This window comes from Vicugna pacos, chromosome 35, assembly GCF_048564905.1.
Source record: "Vicugna pacos chromosome 35, VicPac4, whole genome shotgun sequence".
Classification (NCBI taxonomy): Eukaryota; Metazoa; Chordata; class Mammalia; order Artiodactyla; family Camelidae; genus Vicugna; species Vicugna pacos.
The window spans coordinates 7469796-7494818 of record NC_133021.1 but is presented as its reverse complement, the minus strand read 5'-3'; the positions used below and the strand labels follow the sequence as shown (position 1 = coordinate 7494818).

At 45.0% G+C, this 25023-nt stretch overlaps 1 protein-coding gene and 1 long non-coding RNA gene across 2 annotated transcripts in view; both read left to right on the top strand.

The window, feature by feature from the left end:
* Positions 1-25023, top strand: part of LOC140691492 (uncharacterized) — a 1216370-nt gene that overhangs the window by 1078587 nt on the left and 112760 nt on the right. Inside the window, exon 1 of the mRNA XM_072955137.1 lies at positions 15747-16282. Coding sequence (XP_072811238.1) covers positions 16020-16282 — 263 coding nt within the window. The 5' untranslated portion in view covers positions 15747-16019. Of the gene's footprint in view, positions 16283-25023 lie in introns of the transcript that reaches the window.
* Positions 129-11019, top strand: LOC140691506 (uncharacterized). The gene is made up of 3 exons (XR_012067210.1): positions 129-273; positions 7540-7699; positions 10751-11019. It is a non-coding gene; the product is annotated as an uncharacterized lncRNA (long non-coding RNA).

Sequence of the window (25023 nt, the reverse complement as noted above, 5' to 3'; positions counted from 1 at the left end):
ACACGGACCAGAACTCTGCCTTTGTGGAAGATGATTTCCTGATTTTGTAACTACCGATTGTTCTAGAAAATAAGCCAGTTGCCCAGAACTCACACAAAGACTTGAATTGAGAAACGTGCTATCTCAGGTATCTTTCTGAAGATGTGAAGTCTGTCTTTGTATGGAAGGAAGTCCCCTTTCACAAAACTGAATGTGTTTGTGTCTGAGAGAGGAAAATGGAGACAGAAAGACGAAGAAGCAGAAGAGAGCCCCCTCAGAAGAGATCTAGTTAAGGTGAGTTTTTGTGCCTTTAAAAAACATTTGGGGTTTTAGGGGGAACAAAGTATTTACACTGTCTTATTCTCCTCATTGGAAACCTTGGCCCCTTCGTCAGAGTCAGCGGCCTTGAACGGGGGTTGCACGCTGCGTTTCATCTGGCACTGCGACTTCCACGCTCTGCCTTTAGCACGTTGCTTTGCCTGTCAGGGTTGCCACCCTTTTAACTGTAAGGTGAGGAGTCTGGAGTAGATGATCCACCCCAGCTCTGCTGTTTTGCAAATTTCTGATTTCGTATTCGGATGAGTCTGGGATACACCCAGAGCAGTATAAACCAGGCCCTACCTCCTGCCTATTGCTGGGGCATCCCTCAGGTCTGTGCCTTCTACTCAACCCTTTACTGAGCCCAGCTTTTGTCAGGAGCCCAAGTGCCTACCGGGATGGCAGGGGACTTGTCTTTCGTGGTCACGGTGGCCAAGAATTCTATTGGTGTGCTGAAACAACTCTTCTGAGATCCTCCACCCACCCCTGCTCAAACCTAATGACAGCACTACGGTTCCTTTCCTAGGAGGAGGATCAATCCATGGTGCATTTTATGACAATCCTGTCCCCAGGGATGCACGGAAGTTTATCAGCTGAGTGAGGGGAGGTGCCTCTGTGTCCCTGTATCTCTGTCTGCTGACAGTTCGCTGCCACCGGCTACTGAACAAGAAAAGTGCTATTCACCATGTTGTGTGTTTTCCAAATGTGTAGGTGATGGTCTTGTGGCTCGTGCGTGGGCTTTGATTTGGGATGGTGAAGGGCTTATAAATACCTCATCAACATGTATTCGAGGTGGCCTGGTGCCACACAGATTTGATTCATGAAGGCATCAAGCCTGCACACTGGTTTGGAAACAACTTGGTTTTGATCATTCACACTGCATGCATGACTCGCTGCTAATCTCTGGGTGGTTTTTTCATTTCAGATTTATTCACCCCATGTCTTGCTTAAGCTGAAAAATACATTTATTTCACCAGAATATTCTCTGATTCTTTGTTTACACACATCCAGTTTTTTTAATTCCTTTAAAAATGATTCTGTGTTTATAATGCCTCCTAATTTCTATCATCTCTATGTTACCAGTGGCCTGAGACATGCGCCAGATTTGATGCCGGAACAGTTCAACCAAAAGAAATCCCTTTGCTGTAATATCTTTTGAGGAAAATATTATTCTTTAAGGCTCTAACAGTAAATCGTAGAAGAAAGCATGGAACATTTCTTGTAGTTAATACATGTTCATGCGAAAAGAAATGATATTTTCATTAAACAATGTTGATTTTAATAACTTTTACAAATGTGAACATTATTATTCATAATTTAAGTAACCAGATAAAACCACAGTTATTTATTATGAAGATTGAAAACTATTTACACGGTCTCTTAATTAGAAGTAGCTTTATTAGAAGACTGAAGGGTATTTAAAAGATGGAAAAATACCCATGATGACACCATCATTTTTATTAACTAAATATCAAGAACTGTGCAGGGATAAGATTTAACCCTCTGCAAACTGCCAAGTTAGCATGAGGTAGTTTGTGGATGCTGCCAGAGGACAGGACACTCCCCCAGGATCAGAGACAAAGGACTTCCTGCCAGCACAGCAGGCAGCCTGTGGTTCAAGTTCATATTGGTTCCTGAGTTCCTTTCCTATTGCTGTTGTAACAAAGGACCACAGACTCAGTGGCTTAAAGCAATACACATTCATCTTCTCACTGTTCTAGGGTGCAGTAGTGCAAAGTCAATGTCAGTGGGCTAAAACCAACGAGTGGCCAAGGCTAAGTTCCACACCGAGGCTCTTGGGAGGGATTCGTCATCCTACCTTTCCCAGCTTGCAGAGGTGCTCACACTCCTTGGCCCAGGGCCCTGTGTCACTGTGACCTCTGCTGCCACTTTACATCTCTGTCTCTGACTATATAGATATAGAGGAAGAGTCTTCTACATCTGGTATGGACCCTTTTTCCTACATGGACATTGTATCCCTATTTATGTGCAGATGAAAACCCCTTCCCTCCAGGGTGCGGTGGCATCAGCTCACAAGATGACCACTCTGGGCTTTAAGTGTCCTCTTTGTATTGTCATCAGGGAACTTCTCTCTCCATAGTTAGCTCTGTGTTAATTTGTTGTTATATTTTACCCAGAATTACTGAAAGTTTTACTTAAAAGGGATCCTAATTAGCTCTGTTTACCTGTTTCCAGAGCTGAAAGCTTCAGTTCTAGAGTATCAGTTTGATTTTTCCTAAAAATACATTCCAGTATATTTCTCTGGTGAAAGTCTCTACCCTGTTATCTATTCTCCCATCATTTCCTTATTTTCTTGAATATATTAAAAGTATTTTATAGCCTTTATTGGTAACTCTGATGCCTACATCACCTGGGGTTTGCATCCTTTGTCTAATGCTCCTTATTCTCATGTTATCTGTCATATAGTCTGGACATGTTGCATGTCTAGAAATTCTTTATTACATGGCAGACATTGCAAATGAAAAATCCATGTTATCTTCCGTGAGAGCTTTTCTACCTTCCCGTTAGGCAGACAGTGTGAGGGATTGATCATGTCACTCCAATCAGGCGCTGAGGTGGATCAGGACTAAAGTGCCTTTTTTCTTAAAACAGCTTTGAGGTATACTTGGCAAAATAATTTTCACACGTTTAAAGTGTACAGCTTAATACGTTTTGACGTAAGTATATCCCCAAGGAACCATGACCACACTCAAGACAGTGAACATACCCATCGCCCACAAAGCTTCTCTCCTGACTTTTGTTGTCCCTCCCTCCCTCCCCGTCTCTTCCCCTGGGAACCATTGATCTGCTTTCTATCACAACATATTGGTTTGCATTTTCAAGATCCTTATATGAATGGATTCATGCAGTATCTACTCTATGTTGTCTGACTTCTTTCATTCAGTGTAATTATTTTGAGAATCATCTGTGTTGCTGTATTAATAGCTTATTTGTCTTATAGTAGAGTATTGTTTAGTGCTGAGTTTTTACTGAAGAGTTTATTGTGAGCAGTGTTTGTATAGACCATCATTTCTTTCTGCATTTACTTCTTGATGGATGCATGGGTTATTTACAACTTGTGCTATTATAAATAAAATAGCAGTGAATATTTGGTTACAAGTCTTTGTATGGACATATGCTTTTCCTTTCTAAAGCACCAGATGAGGAATATCTGGATTATATGGTACATAGGTGTTTACCTTTTTAAAAGAATCTGTTAAAGACTTTTCCAAAATGGTTGTACTATTGTAAATTCCTCGTGGTGTGTATCAGTTCTGGTTGCTCTACTTCCTTGCCAGCCCCTTGTAAGGTCAGTCTTTCTAACTGTATTCATTCTAGTATGTATGTGAACTAGTATCTCACTGTGGATTTTAAAAGTATTTCTCTAATGACTAATGACACCTTTAATCAGCATCTTTTCATATGCTTATTATCCATCTGGATATCTTTACTGAAGTGTGTTTTCTGGCCTCATTCATTCAGGTGTTTGAATTATTATTGAATTTTGAGACCTCTTTATTCTGGATCAGATACAAAGAGAGACCTTTATCAGATATATGATCTGCAAATAGCTTCTGTCTATGGCTTGTCTTTTCATTTGCTTAGCAGTGTTTAGAAGAGCATTGAAGAGTCTTCATGTTCATAAAGTTCACTCTATCAGTTTCTTTTTAAAATAGATGATACTTTTGGTGTCATAGCAAAGAAAAATTTGCCAAACCCAAGGCCATAAAGCTTAAGCCTATGCTTGTTCTCCTAGCTGTTTTATAGTTTTAGATTTCCTATTAAGATCTATGATCCATTTTGAGGTAAATTTTGTATATTTTGTGAGGTGTGGATCAAAGTTCATTTTTTTTTTTTGCGTATCACTATCTAATTGTTCCAGCACTACATGCTGAAAAGATCCTTTCTCCACAGCATCCTTTTTGAGAATCAATTGTCTGTATAAGTCTTGGTTTAGTTCTGAACATTCTATTGTGTTCCATTATTTTATTTTTCTGTTTTACACCAACACCATAATTTCTGATTACTGTAGCTTTATAAAAAAAGTTTGAAAATCAGATAGTGCAAGTCTTCCAACTTTGTTTTTCTTGTTCAAAGTTGTTTTGGATTTTTGGGATCCTTTGAATTTTTATATGAATTATAGAATAAGTTTTTAAATTCCTTACATCCTGTTCTGCCAAAATTCCACCCATGTCTTTGGCTGTCTCCAAAGCCACATTTTCTGAAGAAGTCTCTCTAGATCCCAGGTGAAAGGAATTTCTCTTTCGTCTGTGCTCAAATCACATTTGATATTATTTGATTACATTTAATCATATTTGCCTGTATGTACTTGTCTGATCTTTCCAGCCATTTAGTAAATCTCAAAAGATTAGGAATCTTGACTTGGTTCCCTCTGTGTGCTGAGAAACTAGTTCTATGCTTTGCAGGAGTGAGCCCTGCAGTAAGAGGTATCTGCAGCACACATCTAGCTCATTGCTTGAATATTGTCAAGGAATTCTGCAGATTTAGAATTGTTTATTGATTGTTGTCTCCAAGACGGCTCAGTCTTTTTTATTTCTATTGCTACTGCTGCAGTTTCAAAGAACAATGGGCTAGTTATTTTCCAAATATCAAATCATACTCTAATTGTGTTGTCACGCAAATTATGTGCTGCTGTGTCTTAACAACCTGCTTAGTGTTCACAGGCTCCTTCACTCATGGAAAATTTGGGAGAATGTCATATCCTTAGAGAAAGCAATGCTGTCTTTGGCGACCTGAGCAGCAGTATCTGAATTCACTCCTGCTGTTTTTCCAGTGTCCCCTCTAGACCTCCTCCAGCCCTCCATGGGGGGCCCTGCAGTTCTGCCCTAGAAAAGCCTGTTGCTTCTCAGGAAGACTTCCCTATGAAACATAATCATGTCCTTCTTGTGGGGACATTCAGTCCAGAGACCTGAAAGCAGGGGAAAATGTTTAGCCTGCTTTTGGTAGAACCTAAATTCTTCCATACTTGTTAGAAGCAATTTCAATGAGGAAACTGTTTTGGCATCTAACAAATCAGCATAAATGACTGATGAGGAAGATCAGCTTCCCCATCCCACTCAGTCATCATGTTGATGTGACACACACATTGGCAAACATTTTCTCCTGTGAGCAACGTAAAGTTCAAGACGTTATGAATGGCTTTTTGTTTTTATTTCTTAGTCTTTCCACATTCACTGTGTCTCGTGAGATTATATGAATCCTGCTTATTTTCAGCCCAGCACTAAACTTTTTAAAAGGATCACGTGTTTAAAAGGCTAGTGGACAATTTTTAGAAGACAGAAATCCTTAGATTTTGGTCCCAGAGTTGAATCTTGGTTAGTGGTGAATGAAAATTCCCATTAAAATTTTAAATTCAGTGATATAAAGTCTTAAAAATAGTTAAATATTAGTCAATTTCATTAAACACTGTAAGAGTTATTTACCTTTAAGCCTGTTTCTGGGGCAATTTTGCAATGATTCCCTCCCTTTATCGATTCCCTCTTTATCAGAATCCTTGAGAGGCCCCTGTCATCATTGTCAGTATCATCATCATCATCATCATGGAACTGATTCTTCTGGAAGATTCTAGGAAAATAAAGAGATGGACGGGATTATGTGTAGGTCAGCGTGTGCATATACAATAAGAACAGCTGTCAGACATTAGATGCAAGATACCCATTTCATTTAGGGGAGAATGTGGTCATGAAATCCTGATGTGGTGAATGAAGGAAGCGGTGGGAACAGGATAGTCAATGGAAAGGAGGAGGAAGTGAGTGAATTGGAGAGCATAGATCCTTGGTTAGTTGATCAGCACATTGGTGAGAATGAGGGGAGTGTGATGGCAGAATCATGTCCCTCCCCGGCCACAGGGTAGCCACCTGTGACATGTTACTGTACATGGCAAAAGGGATGACAGATATTTTAGGATTAAAAATCTTAGAGGATTTCTGTCTCCTAAATTGTCTATTAGTTAGCCTTTAAACCCATGGTACATTATTATAGATTAGTGCAGGGGCACAAATAAAAAGGATTCATATAATCTCACCAGACAAACTGAATGTAGAAAGGATAAGGAAGAAAAACAAAAAGTCACTTATAAGTGCCTTGAACCATAAATTGCTCATGAGGAAATGTTACACAAGGTGAATGTCACAGCCACATACATACTGCCTGAGTGGGATGGGACAAGGGGATCCTGAGATGAGACAATAGGGTGAGTAGTCTGGATTGTCCAGGTGGGCTGAATGTAATCACAGGGGTCCTTAAAATGGAGGATATTTCCCAGCTGAGTTTAAAATCAGAGGGAGGTGTAGCGATGGAGCAATGTTCAGAAAGGCTGCTGACCATGAAAATGGAGGAAGTTGAGGGGCGCAAGCTAAGGAAGGTGGGTGACCTCTGTAAACTGGAAAAAAAAAAAGGAAACATTCTCTTCTAGACCCTCTAGAAGGAAGGAACCCTGCTGGTATCTTGAATTTATCCCAATGAGAACTGTGTTGGATCTCTGACATCCACAGCCATAAGCTGATAAGTCTGTGCTGGTTTAAGCTATTAAGCTTATGGGAATTTGTTACAGTGGTAATAGGAAAATAACATAGTGAGCGGTAGTGTAAGGGATTAAAGGTCTAGGATGGGGTGTGGAGAGAATTCTGACATTTACACCTAAAAAACAACCAGGTGAAGTGGGAAGGTGTTTTAAGGAAGACCTACCTGGCAGGGCTGTCAAGCAGACTGGAGTGAGCGAATCCTTGGAGTTAGAGGAATCAATTAAACCTCACAAGGAAAATAAGAAATAAAATGTAGCAGGGCCTCAGTGTTAGTAGATGTAGGAATGGAAATGGGCAGAGAGATATAAACATTATTTTGAAATTAGCTACAGGTTTGATGACTGCATGTTTGGGAGAGTTAGCCGATGTGTGGACTGAATGCATCCCCTCAAAATCCATATGTCGAAACCTCATCTCCCAGGGTGATGATATAGGGATGCGGGGCCTTTGGGAGGTGATTAGTAGGATAAAATGAGGTCATGAGAGTAGAGCCCTCATGAATGGTATTAGTGTTCTTATACAGGGCCCCAAAGTGCTTGCTTCTCTCTCCTCTCTGGGCCATGAAGATAGTGGGAAGACAGCCATCTTCGAGCTGGCAATCCTCTCCCAGATACATTGACCTTGAAAGCCTCAGCCTCCAAACCATAAGGAATATGCTGGTTGTTTAAGCCACCCGACACACGGTAATTTGTTACAGAATCCCAGACTGACGAAGACAGTGGAGAATGCCACTGCGTTTTGCACTGATTGCCTGGAGAATGCTGAAACCCAGGGAAGTGGGCAGCACAGACGTTTACTCATTTAATCCTGCCAACACTGTAGGGGATAGAGTCTACATTTTCCTCGCTATTTAAAAGGTAAGGAAAAAGAGGCACAAATAATAACAATGACAACGACAACAACAACAACAACAGCAACAATAATTTGTCCAAGATTCACACAGAACTCCCTGGAGGGAGAGTGAGAATTAATACTTATGCAGGCTGGCCCCAGAGCCCCTGCTCATAAATACTAAGTCAGATCACCTTGCTTATTTAATCAGTTTTTTTCAACTGTGATATGAGTGTACTGTGTCCAGTAACTTATAATTTCAAAATACCTCACTGTAAGGGAAACATTAGTCGCAGGCATTACAACCCACAGAAAGCTAGACATACAAAAATAACTTGTTAGGGCAAGATAACCAATAATGTTTTTAAATATTATACCTGCTGACCCTTTGCAATAAAGTGTTTATTTATAATTCTGTCTGGCTACAGAATAACATCATAATCCTGCATGTGGCTGGTGGCTCTCATGTTGGACAGCACGGGTCTAGAGAATTTAAATGACTTGCCCAGCCTTGCCCAGGAAGCTCGTGGTGGGATCAGAGCTATAGTCTGGGACTGTTCCTTCCTATCCAAGTCCCTCATGGAAGTTTAGAAGCTTCTCCTTTGGTGCCCAGCTGTCTATCCGTACTTATGACATCTTGTCAGGTGCCCCGGCCTGCTCCTGAACATCAGCCAGAACCCACTTCTGCTCTTTTTTGGCCAGGTAATACCTTCTAGCAACTTCCATTGCCTTCTTGGCATCAGTTTTTACATGGAAGGGTAGTGGCTAGAGAAGGAAATGTGTCCACATGACAGGTTTTTCATAAATATAGTAGGAGTGGTCAAGAGAAGAAAACCTCAGGAATACGAGTGGAAGCAGGTCATTTAATATACCAAATGCGTACTTTCAATGTATGTTTGTGTTTCCGAGTCCACGCTTGTTCTACTCGTGCATTATAGGCCAACACATCAGGAGACAAGGATTTGGGGCAAGAAATAGCGGCTTTAATTTGTAAAGCCAGCGGAGAAGATGGTAGACCAATGTCCTGGAGAACCATCATCCCAAGTCAGAATTCAGGCTCTTCTTATATTAAAAAGGGGAAGCGGGAATGCTTGGTTGTTGCAAACTTGGTGTATGAATTCTTTGTTGTTAGAATCCTTTGTTCTTGCAGCTCTTCACCTGGGTCAGATCCGTGTAAACCTCCAACAAGCAAATGTTATTTTCTATTCTGTATCTTGTTATCTTTATACGAATGGAAAAGTGGTAATATCCTTCAAAGTCAGAGCCTTGAGAATAGGGTCTCCTGTATATTTCAGGATCTAGGCAACATTGTTTCACAAAAGGTGCAGAAACAGCAAGACTAAGCCTAGGAAACAGGGCACAGGTTTAAAGTCAAAGGAACAGATCTAATATGGAGTCAGATTTGTTCTTTCCTATTTCAGTAGTGCCATGGAGAAGGCACTCCTGGAGGCTTTCTCTCTCAGCCTCTGTGCGCCTCTATTGAAAACCCGTCATCACTATCTGGCCTGCTGGAAAACCAGTCCGCCTGTTTTGCCCTGAAGTTGTGTTCTGTTTATAACTCATCTCTACTCCTTGGAAAACAACTCAATAAAAACTCAGTTGGTTTCCCACCAGCCCTGAGCAGGGGTGAGGGATAGCATGTTATTATTTTATAAAAAAAGTATATAAAAAAGTTTTAAAACAGCACTGGGCACATAGGAGAGAGACAATCAATGCTTCCTGGCTTAAATCGAAAATGATGACTCAGTGAGTCTATGGCTGCTGTATTTGCTGAACTAGTTACTCCTTTGCTCCATTACACATTTATTTTAACTGAAAAAGAAATATATGCATATGGTTAAAAAAATTCAAACAGAGCAAAAAATACTCAAGTGAAAGAAGTTTTCCCTCATCCTCTGTTCTTACACGCCTCCCTGGAGATGCCAATGTTTACAATCCTTTGTGTGCTTTTCCAGATATGCTATGCAAGTTCCCACCAATGTATGTAAATTCCTTTAAAGTTTTACTTATTTTTAACTTTAAGGGATTTAAATCCTCAAGTGGCTTCTGCCACAGTAATAGAAAAGAAGAAATCTGACTCCATATTAGATCTGTTCCTTTGACTTTAACCCTGTGCTCTGTCTCCTAGGCTTCTTCTTGCTTGTAAAACAATGTTGCCTAGAGCCTAAAATATACAGGAGAGCCTATTCGGAAGGCTCTGACCTTTAAGGGTATTTAACACTTTTCCAATCATATAAAGATAACACGTTGCAGAATAGAAAATAACGTTTGTTTTGTTGGAGGTTTACAGGGATCTGACCCAGGGAGATAGCTGCAAGAACAAAGGATTCTAACAAGAAGGAATTCCTACACCAAGAAGTTTGCAAAAACCAAGCACATAGGAAAGCAGCCTGAATTCTGACTTGGGGAGATGGTTTTCCAGGACATTAGTTTGCCATCTAGGTCTACAGAAACTTGCTATTCCATGCCCCAACACTTGGTCTCCCAACTTACTGGCCTGTCCTGCACTGAGGAGAATGAATTTGGACTCAATAGCACTTCTACCTACCTAGCAAGTTGGACACTGGGACTGAGGGCAGCTCTCCCACACACAGGGGCCTACGGTGAGCCCTTGATTATTCCCCGAAGTTGGGGTGTGGTTTACCCAGGAGGGATGGGGACTCTACACCAACACTCAGGCAGTCTGCTCCTTCTGGGGCTCTGACATTTTACCTCCCGCTCCCTGCCAGCCCAACATTTGGGACAGTGGAGCTAAGGCAGAGATCGTGCCTGCCTGTTTCCCAGCGTGTAAAAGGGGAATATGTACTCTTCCCAAGGTAGTTCTGAGAAACAACACCTGCGGGTGCTTGGTTCCCTGAGCAACAGTAAACCTAGCTCCTTGTGGGGGCAACGGGTATGATACCCGTAGGGTTTCTGCAGAGACCTTAGCTGGAGGGCTGGGCCAGGGACGTAAAATATGAGCTGTGGGCAATGACGGGTAAGAGAAGGGTGTATAGGCAGGACTGCTGCCTCCTTCGGGGTGCCACAAGAGGTAAAACGCTTTCTCCCCATCTCTGTTACTCCCCTCCCAATTCCAGATAACTGCCTTCCCTCTGCTCCTCCTGTCCATGTGTCTCCCTCCACTTTTCCCCGCCTCCCCTCCTCCTCCCCTATTCTCCCTCCCTCGGTTCCCCTTCTCTCTCAGGACCCAGAGCGGATCGCTGGCCCTCCTGCGCATGCGCAGTTGCTGCCAGCTGGACCGCGGGTTGGAAGCTCCAGCTCCGAGCCGGGGATCGGCCCCAATGGCTTCTCAGCTCTGTCGCCCTGTAGGCCTTTGGCTACTGCCTGGGGCCGGGGCCTCTGGCTGTGGAAGTGCAAGGTGAGGGGATATCGGGAAAGGGGTGAGGCGGCTGCGGGAGGGCGGTCGGCGTGTCACAGCCCCCCAGGGCGCCAGTCAGCGTGTGTTCAGCTGGATTGCTCGGGCCAGACCCCTCTGCCCGCGCCACCTGCCCCGGCGCCCCGGCCACAGCTGTCCAGGGCCAGGTGTGCCCCTGCCGCCTCTTGGCCCAGCCGGGCTCCCCTCAGTCCGCGGCTGGCGTCCGCTTCCCCTCTCCCGCCCGCGAGTCCTCCCCTCCTGGGCTTCCTCTCCTAGGCCGCCGACCCGTCCCCACCACTGGGCGGGCTGTGTCCCGGGCGGGCGGGGTCTGCACACCCGGACGGGGCGGGCGGCTTGGGCTGGGGCTGGGGCTGGCCTCCGAGCGGGGCTGCAGCCCGCGTCCCCCACCCCGCTCTCCCTGCCCCGCGACCCCGGGGCTGCCTTCCTCTCCCTTTCCCGATCCCTGAGGTCCAGATTAGCGGCGTGGGCGCTGCTCCCCAGGCTGAGAGCCCGCGGCTGTAACTCCCAGCTTCTCCTGGTGGAGTCGGGAAAAGGGAGCGGCAGTGCTGAGGGAGCTTCTGTCTCCTTGATCAGGATTTCTGCCCCAGGTAAGTACCTTGAACACTTTCAGGTGTTATGATGGCGGTGCTTGTTGATGTCACATGTTTTTATACTGAGAGGGATTACAGTGGTGAAAGCAGGGCTTGGTTCAGTTAAAAATGAGCTGAAGGCATGAGGCTGTCTCATCCTCCATCATTCACTCTCCCAGGGTGAAACGTGAGACCGTCGATCTTAAAAAGATACTTATAGTCCCTAACTAGTCCAGCCCAGCTATTGTGTGTTAACAGGAACAGCACAACCTGAGGCGTTGGAGACCCAGGGACATTGCACTCCTAAAGAGCTCCTGGCAAAATCTGGTTTTTTTTTTTTTTGTTTGTTTGTTTGTTTTACTTAAATTGTGGGACAGACTAGTAGTATAGAGGGAAAAATAATTGGCAAGAAGGATTTTTTCATATAACAGCTTTATTGTGATATTGTTCACACACCATGAAGTCCACCCACTTGAATGTTACAATTCAGCAGCTTTTAGCATATTCACATTTGTGCAACCATTATTATTCCAGAACGTTTTCATCAAATCAGAAAGACCAGTTGAAATGCATGACCTATCCACCCCTTCCCAGTGGTGGTTCTAAAGAAGTTTCTTGGCTGTTCCTGACCATAAATTAACTTGTTACATTCCATGAAATATCTGGGAGGAATTCTAATCAGAATTGCAATGAATCTGTCTATCAAAGCAGGAAGAATTAATGTCTTTATGGCATAAACTTCTTCTACACATGAATATATCTGGGACCCTATCTTTTCATCTGTCCAGAGCCAGGCCTATGGGAAATCCTCATTAATTCTTGGGTTTGTGAATGATGAGATTCAATGCATCATTAGATGCAACTGTAGCCTTTCACTGAAGAGAAAAGTAACCTCGTAGAAGCCAAGTGATTCTCTGATGGTTAGAATGAGTGACCGCCAGTGCTGGAGTATTCGAGTGGACTTGGTGCTTGCAGAGTTCTCCACCACCTACAGCTAAGGGGATTACCGTGTTCTTTTACTTTTTTTTTAATGGCGTTGCTTTTATTTTTACTTATTATATAAAATTATTTTTTATTGAAGTGTTGTAAATTTACCATGTTAGCTTCAGATGTACAGCAGAGATTCAGTTATAAGCTTATGCATATGTATATAAATGTTTTTCAGATTGTTTTTAGTACAACTCATTACAAGAAATTGAAAATAGTACCCTGTGCTATATAGTAGGTCCTTGTCATTTATTTTATATTTATTAATGTGTATCTGTTAATCCTCCCTTTCCTGCCTGCTAACAACAGTTTGCTTTCTATGTCCATGAGTCTATTTCTAGCAGCACCGTTTTTGCTAGCAATATATGCTGGTTGGCTCTTTTCTGTTTCAGTAGTTCCATCTTATGTGTGGGCGTTTTTCTTCTGGTGGGCCTGTGTGTGGTTTGCACACGTGATAATAGAGATCTGTATTTGGGAGAACTCCAGGCCTCGTGTAGTCCCTCGTATGGAGCGCCCACTGAACTGATGCTTGAACTTGGAAAAAAACAGTAAATGTTGGAATTTCCACTATGGTTGAGACTTCCAGGTTTCTATAACCTCTTTAGCCCACCTAAATTTTGGCTGCACCCAATACTGGATAATTTGGTGGAACTTCATGGTATGGTGGTGTAGAGACAGGGCCTTGTATGCTTCTTCTCTTTCCTTTTTCTAACAATCATTTTCCTGGGCCTTCCAGGTACTCCCCCAGAAGGGCCCAGGGCTGGCTTGGTGCTGCACTGAGGCAATATTTGTTAATAAGTCCCTTTCCTCATCTCTTCTGAGCCTCCATTTCCTTCTCTGCACAATGAGGGCTTAGACTAGATAAGTGCTTTTCAGTTTCTTTTAAAGCCATGTTTCCTTTGAGAAACAGAAAATTCAAATCTCTCCTCCCATCACAACCCTTTAGATTTTGACACGTCCTCCAAGGAGTCACATAGCTCTTTGTGGTAAATTGACGTGATTGTGATTCCACGTGGCACAGAAAAGACTCTTCAGAGATTTATTGCAGGGAGAGGGCAGGAAAGGGGCAGTATGTCACACTTTCTTGTGTGAGCACTGGAGCAAAGGCTTGGGTTTAAATACAGTGTCTGATGTGGCATCTCTCTAATCTTGCACAATGTGATAAACCTCTATCCCTAGTTTCTTAATGTGTCAAGTTGGGGTGGTAATGTTTTAAGGCTTTTGTGAAACATTATACACATAAGCCATTTGTGTCTCGGTAGATACAAGACCTGCTAGAGAGTCGGAATTTCTTTAAAAATACATATATATTGTCCACATCACTCTGTCTGTGTGTATTTTGAAGTTCCTGGAGGGTGAGGGTTGAGTGTAATGTCCATCGTGGGACAGGTGGCCCATGGGTCTGTGTGCCTCAGATTGCCCCCTCCTCCCCAGTCCTCTTCCTCTCAGTCCAGGATGAAGTTCCCTAGTAGATTTACACACAGGTCTTGTGGAAATGGCTTTTCATTTTATTGTTTCACCAAGGAGGGTTGCCATCATGATCTCTGTGGTCAGGTTTTGGTGACCTGAAGGCTATGCAATTGGGGATTTCTATTTTATAAAAAGAAAAAAAATTACAAATACAAAATTAGACCTAGGTTGGTGGCAGGGGCTTTTGAAAGTGGGGACCATTAGCTTTTTTAGCTTCAGGTGCAGTGGCCTCTGGCCACGAGGACACATCCTCATGCTCTGAATTTGGAGGGACCAGTGGGTTCAGTGGGAATATTTACTGAGTGCATCTCATGGGCTGCGCATTCTCTTATTTGTACTGTGTGTTCCTTATTTGAGACGGTGAGCTGATTTAAACTCAATAGCCTCTTTAAAATAATAGACTTTTTATTTTTAGATGTAATGTAGATTCCCATGTAGTTGTAAGAGATAATATGGAGAGGGCCTATGGACTCTTTGCCCAATTTTCTTTAATAGTTCCATCTTGCAAAGTTGGGGTACTATTCATTCGTGACTCACTAACCCTTTTAGGTTTGTGTTATTGCCCTCATTTCTATTTATGAATAAACTGGTGTTGAGAGAAGCACACAGGTCTGCCCAGGTCACCCACGTGGTTAGTGAAGATTTGGGTGGAACGTGGGCTTGGCATTTCCAAGCAGTACCATTATGATGGTCTGTGGCAGGGAGCAGCATTCACTTTGCTTGTTTATTCATTCATTCAACAAACATTTATTGAATAAACTCTGTGGGTCAGATGCTTTCATAGGGTTATCTGATTCTTCAGCAGTATGGAGAATCAGGTAATGTTTTCTTTTTTTTTTTTTTTAATATGAGAAAAATATCTCTGAGAGGTTATAATCTCCCCAAAGGAAAAATAGCTCATAAATGAGGGATAGTACATTTGTACAGTTCCTTCTTCTTATGCAGGTGGTACCCTAGGCATTTTACATTTGCAAACTTCCATAATCCAGATATATTCTTGTAAGGCAAGAAGTTTTTTTTTAATTGAAGTATAGTCAAGTTTACAATGTTGTGTCAATTGCAAGGTGGGTTTTTTTGAATTTTGAATGGAGAAAATATTTTTTGAGGGGGTTAATTAAGTCTATTTATTTGTTTCATTTTTCTAAAATGAGGTACTGAGGATTGAGCCTAGGTCCTTGAACATGCTAAGCACGTGCTCTACCACTGAACTGTACCCTCCTCCCCAAAGCAAGTTTTCTTACCCATTATTCTGCACCTTAGGAGTTCAAATAAATTGGCGTTGAAATCCAGATATTTTGATCCTACTATGGTTCTTTTGAGGGGTGGGGAAGCAGTTCCTTTATTCATTCATTTATTCAGCAGTTTTGAGCACCGACTTTGCATCAGGGTCTGCCTAGGTGCTTGGAAACAGAAAACAAGAAATGATCCTTTTCTGCAGGGGATGGAAGCCTAGACCAAAAGCTGGGTAATGTGATCTGAGCTTCAGTAGCCATGTGCAGACGCTGAGGACAAAATTATCCCCGATTTGCTTGGACTTCCCTTGCCTTCTGGCTGGTGCACACCAGGTCGCCGCATCCCAGTGTGGCCCGCAGCCCACAGCACAGTATGTACATCGATTTACCCTCCCTTCTCGGCAGGGCCTGCAACATGAACGCCCCTGACTACGTGCAGTGCGCTGAGGACCACCAGACTCTCCCGATTGTGGTCCAACCCGTGGGGATCATCTTAGAGAATTTCTTTTGCATCTATAATGGAATCTCCTTGGTGAGCCAGATCAGACCGTGCGGCTCCCAGTGGGCACTCTGTATCTACTATAGGTATCTCTATGCGCCCGAGAATGGATGGAGTGACTTCCAGACCCACCGCAATGTCATGGGCCTTGTCACCATTACTGACTGCCTCTTGGCCAAGACCTTCTAGAAGCTCCACGCACAGAGGAGCTGTATGGCACCACGCTCTACGACTCTCAGCTCTTTGTCTTTGTGCTGTATGGGGAGGTGGCCGAGCAGCCGCACACCGACGTGGCCTTCAGTCTACGAGGACTGCAGGGTGGTGGAGAAGAGGATCGACGACTTCACTGAGTCACTCTTCATCTTGCCCAAGTCCAAGTGGCTGGATGGGGACCCCGAAAATTCTGGGGAGAAGACCCCCCTCCTCTACATCCTATTTGAGAAGGAGGACTTCGTGGGACTGGACACAGACAGCAGGCAAGTCAACCTGAAGGCCGGGCCACCCTGGCTGTGTGACAGATTGCTTCCCTACATCCAGAATGGGATCATCAAGGAGGAGGGCTTTCTTGTAGCCAAGGCGGGAAGGAGGTGTAGCCCGCCGGTTTTCAGACGTTTAAAACTAAATCCGCCTTTGTTTCAGAGAGATCCTTTTAGGGTTAGTGTGGACACTTACTCCCCCTTTTCAGCCAGGACACTTGGGGGGACCCCTGGAGTTGCTGTCCAATAGAGTAGCCACAGCTACTGATGTTAGTAGTGCTGGGGAGGAGGCCGGTCTGAGCTGAGATGTGCTGTAAGTCAAATGCACATCAGACGCTGAAACTTGTCTAGTAAAAAGAATATAAACTATCTTGTTACTTTCTATATTGATTACACGTCAAAATGATAGTATTTTACATACAGTAGAATAAGTAAGGTCTGTTCTTAAAATCAGTTACTTGGTTTTTTTTTGTTACATTTTAAACGTGGCAACTGGGAAACGTTATTTACATGACTCTCATTTCATTCCTGTTGGACAGCCTGTCCTGGGACAGTTTCATCCCTTTGCTTATAAATGAGACTCTGAATCCCGAGACGCAGAACGAGGTGCTGGTTGAGCTCAGGGTGGAGCCGATGTCTCCTGCCTCCCAGGCCCAGCACCAGCACGGCTCAGGCCCTCTCCCCTGCCTGACAGCCACCATGCCAAGTTAGGACATCAGAAACACTGCCAGGGGCTTCCGAATTAGCTCCTTATGCAGGGAAAGGCGTGTCACGGTGTATGGGACACAGCAGGGAAAAATTCGTCCTCACTTTGTCCCTGTGATTAGGTCAAAGGCCCCACTCTGCCTTGGAAGTGCAGACGATCTCTTCTGGGCTGCCTAACCCCTCACCCTCTACTATGTTTCCCTGTGTATCTTTCAAGCTGTCCCTCGGGCAGAAGAGGGTGAGACGTCTTTGCCGAGAGGTGGTCCCCCTTTACTGGGGAGAGTGAGGTGAGCTGTGTCCCCCCGGCCTACGGCCTCGGGCCTTGAGTCTGGAGAGCGCTCATGGCGGTCCCACAGGTGACGGTCGGAGGACATGGCACGTGCTGCCGGGCCCGCTGTGCAGGAGGGGCTCTGTGATTCTCTGTGATTCTAAGGTCAGATTCTACTTTCTTGTTGTTGGTAAGATGGAGGAGAAGATGCCAGAGAATTGATAAAAAGAAAATCCACACCAGTCCTGTGAATGACAGACACAGGGGATCCGTGTCCCACCTGCGTGTGGTGCCTGGCGGGCTCTGGAATAATTTTCACTTCCTCCCCGGACATTCCTCTATGGCTTAAGGAAGGGGAGAGGCATGTCGTGGCCATGATCTGTACTTGTCCTCACAGGGCCCTGTGATCTACATGCCCACACTACACTTCTGCTCCTTGGAGGTGAGGTGTCAGGTTTAGGAAACTGGGCACTGCTGAGGGCATAGCTGCCAGAACCGTGCTACACCAAGGCTGGCTCCGTTCACCTCACCTGTCACCTCCTGTTGAGTCCTAAGGCGTCATTCAAGGTAGGTGCATCGGTGCAATGAAAGCAGGGACCTCCTTCACCCCCTGGACAGACTGGTGGGTGATCAGTGGAAGCCTGGAGCCCTGCCCCAGCCCCACGCCAGTGCCTCCTATTTTGTCATAGGAGGCACTGGTGACATTTTTGCTCAGCAACTGCTTGGCTCTGATTCTGCAGAGCCAACAGAGAATGCCAGCTTGTTTTTGCCTTTTGAAGTCTGCCCTTGGGATTTGGCGGAGTAGCTGGATGTGTGCTTAGCCCATAGTGGTTGACACTGTCACCATTGTTTACCCAGAACCTCGTGTACCAGGCATGGCTGCCGGCATCAAAATACAGCAGCGCATTAAACCTCCCTCCTGGTGGGTCTGTCTGTTCTGGTACCATAAGGGCTCAGCCAGCATCTGAACGTCAGTGAGATAACGTGGCCAGTGAGCTCGGGTCAAGCACGTTCTCCTCCAGTGACTTTTACTCCATTGTTGCTTTTACTATTACACAGTCATTAATTTTTTAAACAATGCTTTGGTTCAGGAGCAGAACCTAATTCTCCCCTGTTCCTCTTGGTGGGAGTGAGTAAAGTTGTCCAGCTTGAAATGCGACCACATTTTGTAGCTCAAAAGCTGTCTACACGCATCTAGGTGAAGTTTTGGTTTGGGGCGCTGACCACGTTGGGGTCCCCCGGCAGCATCGCTCCCCTCAGGCCCCTGCCTTCCCTGGATCAGGAGGTGAGGGTGGGTCTCACCGTCCCTGCGTCCCTGTCCTCATCACACTGACGTAATTTCTTGTAAATGCTGTCAAAGTCATTTTTGTTCTCGTGTGTTTCTAATTTTGGCTGTTCCTCTATTCCTTTTTCTATTTTCCTTTTTCCCTTATACCACCCCGTGAGCATGTTGTTGGGTCTGAAAATGTGGGCTGTGCACACCCTGCATTGGAATAGCCAGATCGCCCTCTGTGCCGTCTCCATCGCTATAAAAAGCAAAAACTTAACAGTTGCCATGATTCGTATATTACCCTAGTCATCTTATTTTCTACTTTTTTGGAATTTTTGCTATGTTAGCACATCACCCACTGGAGTTTGATATCTGTTAAAGTCCTTGCTTTGAGGAACCTGTTAGTTCGTCCTTATATTTGGTAACAAATGCTCTCTTACTAATTTTGTTTATTTGTTTTGAAGAAGTGAGATGCGAATTGATTTAGGCGGCTGCTGAGGGATTCTTTTCATGGAGTATTTAAACTTGGAAAGTCAAATTCTGCAGCACCTTGCTTGATTCTGGCTTTTACACAAACGTGCTCGGCACACGGTTCCTGGCTGTCGCTGTGTGACGTGAGTGACGGCGCTTCCTGGCCGGCGGTCACTGGTGAGGATGTGGCCGGCTCGGGGGTGAGCAGCTGCAGGGGACGCTGTTGGAGGAAGCAGTCACCGGTTTTTTGTTTTTTGTTTTTTTTTTTTGCATTCACCTTCCCAGTGCCATTTACTTTACTTTGCATTCATAGAGGGGCAGGAGCGGGTCTAAAACCATGCCACTCTTTTGTTCCCTTTATGAGGCTGGTTTTTCTAAGTATCAGGAAAACATTGCCTTGTCCTAAGGAGCTGGTTCACTTGGATCTGGTGGACACAGGGACCGCTAAAGGGGACCGTAGCTTCCTCTCTGCTTCAGCCAGTGGGCATTCAGAGCCGGGTCTGTGGTTTGCCTCAGCAGCCGTGCAGGCCTCCCTGCCGCGGCCTTTACTTTTACCCCTTTTTGGCAGTAAATAGCTGCCTCTGTGTCTGTTGCAGCTGATGTCCACCACTGACGGCCGTGTGGTTATTTTGCGGTAGTGAGTCTCCAACACCCCTGTCAGCCGTGAAGGGACCTTGCATTCTCACCCCGACCCTGGTTCATCTCACCCAGGGAAAGGGCTTGGCCACCACCGTCATGCTGGACATGAGGCCTTGTTTCTCCTTTCATGCTCTGGTCCAAATGTGGACACTTCATCCTTCACTGACTTGGTCTCGCTTGAGACAGTCCAGACTTTCTGAAAGAGTCCATCACATTCTGGGGGGGAACAGAACAGAAGTAAGAGTCGCAAGTAGGAGTCTAGGCTGTCTGGGTTGGCAAATGCAGGCTGGGATCTGTGATGGCTGGTCTGTGCCCTGGAAACTGGCCTTTCCCGTGGCTCCCGAGAGAAAAGGGGTCGGAGCGAGAACAGACTTGCCTGGGTTCCTACCATCCTCATCTGCTCACTGACAGGAGTGTCAGCTAACTAGGAGCTCCCCCAGACCTCGGGCCCTTCAAACCTCAGATCACGGGAGATCCTTGAATCCCTTCTTCTGGTCCTTCTTTGTGAGAATCCAGTGCCTTCTGAGGTGACTGGCAGCAGGAGATGCCTCCCCCTCCAGGGAACTCCCTTCGGAGGACTGTGACTCAGTGCACCTTGCTGTGAGCTTGTGGGTTTCCATCGTGCTCCCTGCAGAACCAGACTTGAGACTGGCTTAGCGACAGAAATAACAAGACTGATTCCAGGGCAGGGCCAGGTGGAGGGAACAGTGGAAATTGAATGTGACCTCAAACACCTAGGTGGGTGCTGGGGCTTTTACTAAAATGGGGAGCCTGGGAGGTACCTGCCAGAAATCGAAGTCTAGAGTAAATGGTGGACATAAGGCCTTTTTTTTTTGACATATGGCATTTTTAAGATGCCATTTGTCATCCAAGTTAGGACTTCCAAGAGGCACTCGTGTCTATGAGCCTGGGGCTCAGGTGAAGGAGCCGGACTAGAGATACACATTGGGATTCGTCATTCTTAGCTGGTGTTCACAGCCGTGCAAGTGGATCAGCTCATCTCAAGAGGTGCAGACTGTGTCTGAGGGGGGGCAGGGCTGTGCCTGGTTTGGAGGAAAGCCCGGACCATGCAGCTTTGGTGTGTCAGTCAGCGGCGTTTGTGATTTTCAGAGCAATGGCATTTATCCTTAAGGTTCTGGGGGGTGGGCAGGGCCACACAGGAAGAAATCTGAAGAGAGGGTTTTGGCCACGTGTGCGTGTCTTGGGACGATCCAGAGGCTGCAGGGTCCAGAAGGGGAAACTCCTCAGAAGCTGGAGTCGGAGTGGGGAGTTGGGAGAATGTAGTCACACTCTCCTGTGATGAAGGGAGGGAGGCCTAGGGAGTCCGCACCCTAGCGGACTCTCTTTCCCACGAACAAAAGGCAATCAGACAGAAGATTTGAGGTAAGAAGGGATGGGCGTTGGGAGAGGAGCCAACCTGGAGAACGGTGGTTGAACAATTCTTGAATAGTCTCCCTGAAACATAGAGTTAAAAAAACCCAGACTCTTAAGAATATTGATAGTGACTGGGGAGGAGGCAGTTGTTTTTCTGACCTCCTAAGGGTAAGGTATGTATCCGGGGATATACAGAAGAATCGGGCAGTCTGTTCCTGGGGCTTCACCCTTACCAGGGGGAACAGTGCAAGTTTAAAGGGGGAGAAGGGCAGCGGAGGGAAACTAGCCAGGTCCCGTGTCACGTACCAGTCGGCTGCCCTACTTGCGTGTTGCATTCACATCCATGCCTCCCAAGTGGGCGGTGGCAGCCCCGTTTTGAAGATTGGGAAGCCTCCTCAGAGGTTTAAGGAATTGGTTCATTTAGCAGCTAGTAAATGCTGTAGCAGGATTCCAGCAGGGCCTTGTCAGACTTCAAGGGCATGTTCTCTCTACTAATTCCGGTTGTACCTGAAATGGTGAAGTGAGTCAGTTTCGGAGCCTTTCAGAGAAAGTACGCTTTAAGTGCCTCAGGACTGTTGCACAAAGCTCAGTGTTCTTTCATGGTTCGGAACCACCGCAGTGCTTTTTGCCCCACAGATGTAAGGTCTTACTCCTTTGACGATGGCGTGGTTGTAAATGACATACAGGTGCAAAACCACACTTAGCAGCTTCTGAAGGGAAACTCTCCTGTTCTCCCTTGATCGGCTTTCTTCCACAGGATGTAACTGTGCTGCAGCTAAGGCCTGAGCTTTCCGTATGGAGTGAGGGTTTGATATCCAAATTTAGCATAAAACAGTCAGATGGAGAAAATCGAAGATGACAATATATTTTGGGGTTTCATTAGACAAGACATACTATCTGTTAATGGCTCATAAAGCTAATGAAATTGAGTACAGAACATTGCATTTCTTACTTTCTACTGAGAGCTGTCTTCCAACATAAGGTTCTCTGCTTTGGAACTTCAGCTCAGCCACTAGGGCGCCTGTCATTGTGTTGGTGTGATTGCATTTACACAGTGCATGTAATCTGGGCTTCCTTAGCCCCAAACACTCCAGTGCAGAATCATAGGCTGTAGCCATCACTTAGTTATACAAATACTTCTAAAACTATATGATACCAAAAAAAATAAATAAATAAAAATAAAGAGAGAGAGGGAGATTGCCTTTATCAAAGTTCCTTTGGATTTTAACTGCAAAGTGTTGTTGAGCAGCTCTGGTTTCCTTTGGATATGAATATATACATTTCTTTGCATGTAACTTGGATTTCAGGCTTGAACACCAAGCTCTTGTTTTCCATGAGCCACAAAAATCATAGCCAAATGACACACGTATGAAACAGTTTATTCTTTTTATCTGAGACAGAATCCTTGAATTTGGGACTTGAGCTGCGACTTTCCTGTTTGCTCTTCCCACCCCTCTTGTCACCTCACTCCTTTTTCCCACGTGGCCTCCAAGAGGTCATGGTCTCATAGGAGCAGGTGGACAAATACCAGTTGGTCGCCAAGCAGTGCTGCTGTAGATGGAGCCCAGCCAAGAGCTAAAGGACATCATCAGGGAGGACTTCCTGGAAGAAATTGGCTCTACATTCAGTTCTGGGGACACAGTAAGAGTCAGCCATGGGAAGGAATCAAGAGGGTGACTCAGGTGGCAGGAGCAGCCCGGGTAGAGGCCTGGAGGCTTGTGGGGTGGGGACTCGGGGAGACTGCCCTGTGTGGTCCAGGGTGGTGGGTGACCCTGCTTTGAAGGACACTGGAGAGGGCCTAGGGGTGGAGGGCTTTGGAGGAGCTTGGTTTTTACTAGAACTGACACAGAAGAGGCAGTGAAGGGTGTCAGCAGGAAGTGACCCTTAGGAGAGCAGCTCTGCCTGTCCTTTTGAGTCCCACCCCTTCATTCTTTTATTCACAACACACGCAATTCTGAGTGTCTAGGGGAGAGGGGGTGGACCCACAGTAGTAAGCAAAATGTACTTGCTTCTTGAGAGCTTAGCAGTGTCAGAAGTTGACTTAGATTAAAATGTTTTATTAACACAGCAGGGCACCTAATCCAAAGTGCGGAGGTTGGAGGGAAGGAAGACTTCCTTGACAAACAGTTAAAATGAGCCTGGAGGCTAGTGGGAAGTAGCAGCAGGTCACGGGGCCCCTGAGGTCACTGGGGACCTGGTACTGAGGTGAGGATGGACAAGCAGGGTCGGGGGTGGGGCTAGAACTCTACCAGGGAGCCTTGATGGGTTTGAAGTGGGGGAGATGTAATCAAATTTGTGCTTTGGGAAGGCTGCCTTGGCTGTGTGTGTGTGTGTGTGTGTGTGTGTGTGTGTGTGTGTAGCGGGGAAGAGGGGAAGAGTGTCACCAACTGGGAGGGTCATTAGAAGACCATTCACAGGCTCGGAGGCCACCAGTGGGAGAGGGGCGTCGGGGCTGCTTGGGGACTGCAGGGGCAGAGTGGATGCCGGGTTTCCTTATGTGGAGGGCTTGTTAGCGGGGTCGCTCTAGCGACACCTTGTGGCTGGAAGTAAACAGATGGAGGCCGCCAGGTGGACTTACCTCTTCTCTCCTTCCCTGCCTTGTGTGATGATCTTAGCTCTGCCAACATATGGAACAGAAGAGCTAAGTTCCAGAGTAGCCCAGGACTTTGCTGGGCTCGTTCAAGTGAGAGCAGATAGGATTTAGGCTTGTGTTGAGATCTGTAAGTTAACTTAACTAGAAACGTCCTGTCTTTTGGATTTTCATAGGGGTAGTAATTCTTGATAAAGATTGCTTTCTTGGTGAGAGGAATTTTAATACAACTGATGTCTTTCTCAAAAAATATCTTATCTTTTAAGAAATTTAATATTCAAAATAATAGGAATATTTTAAAATGATAAACTAAGGCTTTCGTGTAGTTTCTTTGGTTTCTGAGTTGATGTGTAGGTAGACCCTTTGCATTACATAATAGCACATCTTTGACAGTATTTAAAGAGCTGTTAGTGAGCGCCCCCAATTTGAAAGCATCATTAAAGCTTGCTCTGAAATAGTGAAGTCATATAGGTCTTGTTTGCAGAAGCCAGATATTTGGTTTATAATCTGCAGCATAGCTCCCTTTATAAAATAATAATAGATTCAAAATTAACAAAGTGGAAAATAATTGATTTTTTTAAAAAAATGAAACATAAACTTTCTTGTGCTATTGTTGCAACTGGAAATTTTGAAAAGAAAAATCCTATTGTAATATCATCTAAGTGAAATACATATATGTCTGTCACATTTGAATAGTAACTGCACAGTGGTTTTTGAAGTCAGGATCATTCCAGCTCAGATACTGGCAGTGATGGTTGCTGGTTTTCAATGGAAGAGCCTAAATTTGCTTTCTTAGCTTTATTCTTTTCTTTTCTTATATTTTCTTTTCTTTTCTTTTCTTCTCTTTTCTTTTCTCTCTCTCTCTTTTTTTTTTTTTTTTTGGGGTAGTGCGAGGGTTGAGTAGTGCTGTGCCAGCATGATTTGGGGGCAATTTGTGGGCAGATGTCGTGCAGCAGCAGTGAGATATTTCCATGCATTTTACTTTCTGGACATCACCAGGGAACATGTGTGGTTTGTGCCTGCAGGATGGGATGCTGCAGGACTCCCTGGTCCATCAATGTTATGTCTTGGAGCTGCTCCGGTCAGTGAATGATTTTCTGTGGCTTGGAGCTAATGTGGTCTGATGCAGATGATCAGATGTGTAACTAAAGTACTGTTACTTGAAATAAGAGAAAAGCTAGCAAAAATGTCTCTAAAATACAGGATGAGGGAGGAGAATTGGCTGAGCTGCTTACAGTGGGGAATATTCTCAGGTGACTCCCTCACTGTGTCTCCTGTCACTATCCCCCACAGCCCTGCATGGCAGTCCTACTGAAGCAACCATGCACTTTCTCAGAAACGCGCTGAATTTCCTTGTGCCTCTGATTGTTCACTTTTTTTTTTGAAAGCACATCTTGCCCTTTGCTTAAATGCCATCCCTGCTA